The sequence below is a fragment of the Hyaena hyaena genome, unplaced genomic scaffold, assembly GCF_003009895.1.
Source record: "Hyaena hyaena isolate Hyena2069 unplaced genomic scaffold, ASM300989v1 scaffold_396, whole genome shotgun sequence".
In the NCBI taxonomy this organism is placed as follows: domain Eukaryota; kingdom Metazoa; phylum Chordata; class Mammalia; order Carnivora; family Hyaenidae; genus Hyaena; species Hyaena hyaena.
The window spans coordinates 1,600,966-1,606,965 of record NW_024081027.1 but is presented as its reverse complement, the minus strand read 5'-3'; the positions used below and the strand labels follow the sequence as shown (position 1 = coordinate 1,606,965).

The window sequence follows — 6,000 nt, the reverse complement described above, 5'->3', positions numbered from 1 at the left end:
CATTATGGCTCATCCAGGATTCCTATCACTTTGCTTCCTTCTAGAAACCCAAGTCCAAAGCATATAGCATAATCACAGCAAAGAAGGCATCTCATTGATGAGTTTTCTCAAGGCTCCCTTCATGTCCCTGTTCCGCAGGCTATATATAAAGGGGTTCATCATTTGAGGAACCACAACATACATTACTGAAGCCACTGCAGTCTTCTTGGAAGAGTCAGTAACTACAGAACTAATGTACACTCCAACAACTGTTCCATAGAACAGAGAAACAACTGACAAATGAGACCCACAGGTGGAAAACGCTTTGAGCTTTCCCCCTGCTGATGGCATTCTCAAAACTGAGGAAAAAATTTGAGTATATGAGAAAATGATTCCAGAGAGAGGAATACCACCAAACAGGCTAGCTACAAAATATATCAGGATGTTATTGATGAGGGTGTCAGAACATGCAAGCTTGATGACCTGGGCAAGTTCACAGAAGAAGTGAGGGATTTCCAAGTCCTTGCAGAAGGATAACCGTAGCACCATCAGACTGTGGAGCAAGGCAACCACAACGCTAAAGAACAGTGAGAGTAGAATCAGCAGAACACAGAGTTGGGGGTTCATGATGACCGTGTACCTCAAGGGGTGACAAATGGCCACATAGCGGTCATAGGCCATTGCTGCAAGGAGAAAATTCTCAAAACCACCAAAAGCTAGGACAAATCCAACCTGGGTGAGGCAGCCTCTATAAGTGATTCTCTGATTCTGTGCCTGGATGTTCACCAGCATCTTTGGGATGGTGGTTGTGCTTAAACAGATGTCAGTAAAGGACAGGTTGGAGAGGAAGAAGTACATGGGGGTGTGGAGGTGGGAGTCCGAGCTGACGGCCAGGATGATGAGCAGGTTTCCCAGGATGGTAACCAGGTACATGGACAAAAACAGGCAGAATAGAAGGGACTGAAGTTCTGGATCCTCAGTCAATCCCAGGAGAAGAAATTCTGAAACATCTGTGTTATTTCTGGGATCCATGTTGAAGAACCTAATGGAAAAGATGGGCTAAAAGTAAAATAAAGTGAATGGTCCCCTGGGTGAGCAACAGTAGCATCACCTGGGAACTAGTAAGAAATGCAAATTCTTGGTATTACTCCAGATACACTGCTGATAAACTCTGAAGTAAGGACCAGCAGTCTAAGTTTTAACAAACCCTCCAGATAAATTTGATATATGAAGTTTGAGAGCCAGTGCTTAAACAAAAATAAATAAAACTTTATGTATATGGTGAACCAAGGGAATATTCAAATCTTTCCCTGTGCTAATTTCTCCTTTCATCATCATCTCTTACTTTCTTCCACTCAAAGTTTTGCTTAGATTTTTATTGATCACCAACTCTTTTTCACATATTGTGCCTAGTGCTGAGGCTGAGACAGAGAATAAACCATGGCATTTTCTTCAGAAATATTCCTCATCTCAAACAAACAGAAAGATGAGAATAAAGTTATCCAATCTCTATTATATAGTTTGGTGTTCAAACCTTGGTGTGCCTGAGAATCAACTGAAGGGCTTGTCAAATTACAGATGAGTTACATCGTACCACCATTTTATTTATCTATAGGGAAACTTAGGTGGGGAAGTACACAGTGCCTGGAAAAGATAATGTGTAAATTCAAATAGTTTGGCAGCTCAGTTGACTGTCTAGACCAATCATTGGTAATGCCTCTGGATAATTCAGAATTAGCATTCCTAAACCAACACTTAGATTTCAGAAAACTTTCTTTAAAATCTTAATGTATTCATCTTGAACAATGCCCCAAATCTTTTCCTTTGTTTACAGCATATGTCCACCCCTACCCATGAAGTATGGTATAGCAGGTGCATGACATCCATCCCAGTATATGCTCTGTACCTGAGTAAAGATTAGAAAATGTTGCCTACAGAGGTGCCTGGGTGGCTCAGTTGGTTAAGCGTCCGACTTCGGCTCAGGTCATGATCTTGCACTGGCATAGTACTTGAGTTCAGGCCCTCCCTTGGGCTCTGTGCTGACAGCTCAGAGCCTGGAGTCTGCTTCAGATTCTGTGTCCTTTTCTCCTTCTGCCCCTCCCCCTACTCACTCTCTCTCTCTCTCTCTCTCTCAGAAATAAACATTAAAAAAGTTTTTTAAAAAGAAAATGTTGCCTATAAACTTGAAGCTGATAGTCCCCATGAAAACACTTCTCACCTGCACTAGGAATTAATTCTAAGAGAAGCTGGGTAAATGTCAGTGACATTCTCTATCTTATTCTAAGGAAACTTTTTCCCTAGGTGATAGGTGGCAGGTATATCATTAAAAACAAACAACAACAACAAAAACTCCACCCAGCTAAATGAGAGAAAAAGCATAGGCTTCTAAAAAATAGGTGAAAATAGCAACAATTATTGGTCCTTGGTACTTATAAGATAATTAGGTATCCTTCACAAGATTGCTTCTGTAAAGCAGTGGTCCTCTCTCTTACATGAATGAGACAGAAATGGCCATGACAACCTTTATCATTTGATGTTTTCCTTAGACATAAACACTGAATTTAATCCAGAGCAGTACTTGATGGGGTGGGGAGGAAATTATTCACTTATATGAAAAGCCTAGTATCCTCATTTGTATAATGGGCACGATCATAAAACCTCATGGGGATGTTGCAGTGATGGAAATGAAGAGAGAAGAAGCATCTGGGACAGTACTCGGTGTATGGGACTCTCATGGTGACATTTTCCTATTGGGCACGTGTGTTTTTTCCTGCCACAAACAATGGCACTTTGTATATTTCACTCCTCACACGGAAGCGGTGGGGTGGGGCCCATTGAGGAAAGACAATAGAAAGAATACCCCTAGCATCATAACTCCAAATTTCAAGGAAAAGGTTATGAGCTGAGAATCTTTATCATGTAGAAAAAGAATGAATGAATCATCAATGATATCAATATTTATTTAAAATGAACATAGGATGAAATATATAGCAATTAAAATAACATGATGAAATGTATTAGATACACAAATCAGTATAAAATATGAAAACCTATAAGAGAAATATTTTCAAATGACAAAGTGTACATCATTAGAAAATTTTAAATTTATTTTATACTATCGGAAGGAATAATCCATCATAAAAATAAACTTAATGGGTTTTTATTTTTATGATGGATTATTCAAGTGAAAAAGAATCCCACAGAGATAAATAAAGGATGGTACCCACCAATCAGAATTCACACACAACACTATCTGCAGTCTAAGTGTTTTTATTGCAGTAAATATTACAGGTATATGTGAAGCCCCCACATCATGTATTTGAACAATCTTGATTCTTTTCTTTCCCCAGGGGAGTCACTACATGAACTTCATATATATTATTCCCTGGCATTTTTTACTATAATTTGTATTATTGTTAATAACATATAAACAACTACATTATTTTCAATTTTGAAAGCTTTATATAAACAAAACCATATAGTACATGTTATTTACATTTGTCATTCTTATATAATTTCTCTTCTTTATTACTAGTATATTTAATCTCATTGTATTTTAATTACCAGAGAGTAATCCACCGTATTATTATGTCATGTCATTATTATGTCACATAAAGCCATGTGCCACCACATTCAAGATGTTGTCGTCTCTGGGAAGGGGGAACAAAAACAATACAAAAGAATGCCTTCTCTGTGCATATTATTTCATTAAAAAGACCTCAACTTTGTATAGCAAAATGTCAACATTTGTTGATTCTGGAATGCATTGGAGGGTGTTTTTAAATGTATCATACCACCTCTGTTGTTCTGTAAAATATTTGGCAACTTTACAAAGATAAAGAAGTACACTAAGAAGGCAGCCAGCTAGATCTCTCTGTCTCCACTTCCTCCCCACTGTTCTCAAGCGAGCTAAAAAGATAATACACTCTTCTGTGCAATAGTATATCAAGAACCAGGAATGCAAATAAAATGAAAAGCTAACCAAAACCCTTCATTAGGACTATCACAAAAATTCAAGTAAATTCCAGAAAGTTTCATAACAGTTATCTTATGTGAGAAAGGGCAGATTTCTGCTCAGGAGAATAACGGATGCTGCCATTTTCTGGGGAGATTAGGAGACCAGCAGATTGAGAACAGCGTGACTATCGGTGCAAACTTACACGGGGACTTGTCAACGAGAAGGCTGGAGTGCCATCGGACACTAACACCCGGTTCCCATCACTTCATACATGCACACTCCTTATTGCTTCCCCTGGATGAATCTTTAGTAAAATACCTGCCCTCCTTACAGAAGCATTAACTAAGGGACTTTAAGTTACCTGGCTGGCTTCAGTCTTCAGTGTGGAATGATGTTTGACATGTCACCTGAATATGAAGACCAGAAGATCTGTCTTCTGGAAAGGCAGAGGGACCAAGTGAAGCAATGGGCTTGTGGTCAAGAAAGATCATTCCTGGATGGAGGCTCAGGTGTGTTGCTTCTTGACTAGGTACGGGCTGTTGAGTGAGGTTTGTCACAGGCTTGACTCTACAGTCTCCCTGGGGAATCAATATCCAAAGCTCCTCATTAGACAATATTTTTAGTATCGTTCTTATCCCCAAGCTGTGCAGATCCTTAAAGAACAACACAATAGAAGAGAGTAATTCATGATGTCTAATCCCTGACCATGTGGGACCAGGTATACACCCTGCAGTTCTCTCCACCTGCTCAATGTTCACCCCCATTTCACATATCTTGCACGTGTAGACACACATATTTCTCTAATTAGACTCCAACCTTCAGGTTTTACAAATAGTCAAAGGCATCTCTATCTAATTAGTGATATCAGAAAGCCAGATTCTAAGTGTGAAAACACAGTTTATATATGTAGGTGTAAAATATATATTTATAAATACAGCTAAGCTATGTAAATATGCAGTTGGTGATGATTTTATCTAAGAGTCATGGAGTGTTCCTGAACATTCATTTTCATTCTATGTATTTCATACTGCAGATTTTAATATGTAATCTCTAACAATTCTGACTGTGATCAATATAGACAGAACTTTAGAATTTCATAAACACCATTTCCAATTTCATCACAAAGGTTTCAGTGTACATTTTTCTTCACGTTAGTGGATTATGGGTTGAAACTTCTTTTTTTATCATTCTACTTCCCCCCCCCCATTCTACTCTTTTTAAAAAAAAGTTCTTTTTTTGGGGGGGTACCTGTGTGCTTCAGTTGGTTGCGTGTCCTACTCTTGACTTTGACTCAGGGGATGATCTCACAGTTTGTAAGACTGAGCCCTGCATGAGGCTCTGTGCTGACAGCGCAGATCCGGCTTGGGATTCTCTTTCTCCATCTCTCTTTGCCTCTACCCCACTCACATTCTCTCTCTCTCCCTCTTCCTCTCTTTCCTGCCCTCAAAATAAATAAACATTCTTTTAAGTTTTTATTTAGGAGAGGAGTTAAGATGACAGAGAAGTAGGGGGACCCTGGACTTTCCTAGTCCATCAAACGCAGCTGTATTGAGTCAGATCATTTGAGACACCCAGGAAGTTGATCTGCAGACTGGAAGAAGGGTCTCCACAGTTGGAGGGAGACAGTGTCACAGGTGCAAAGTGAATGGATGTGAATTGGGAGAGAGAAAATCAGCAGTGCCAGGGAGGGAAGTGAAACCTTTTCATGGAGAAACAAAGTGGAAAGAAAGAGAGAAGGGTTAAGAGAGTGCGGCGTTGGAGTCACACAAGAGGAAAACCTCTCTGGACCACTGGGGAGTGAGAAGTACTGAATGTTGAAGGTTGTTTTTTGTTTGTTTGTTTGCAAACAGTGTTTGGAGTTGCAACTCTGTTTTGGAAGTGCTTGATTTCTCCTGATGAGAGCTGTGGCACGCCCTTCTGGGGAAGAGAGAGCTGGTCCCAGAGTGCATAATGTAGGGCTCTCTGGGGCACTGTGAGAAAGAACATTCCCCTTCCTGGACTACTTTTGGAAGAGGGTATAATACCTCCCCAAGAACAAGAGCCACTGCAGGTGCCAGCAAAAG

The 6,000-nt window shown here is 39.8% G+C and overlaps 1 protein-coding gene across 1 annotated transcript; it reads right to left on the bottom strand.

Moving 5' to 3' along the window:
• Positions 1-72: 72 nt before the first annotated feature.
• Positions 73-1,011, bottom strand: LOC120244865 (olfactory receptor 7G2-like). The gene has a single exon (XM_039251617.1). It carries the CDS (start codon positions 1,009-1,011, stop codon positions 73-75), a length of 939 nt encoding a protein of 312 aa, XP_039107548.1.
• Positions 1,012-6,000: the final 4,989 nt, after the last annotated feature.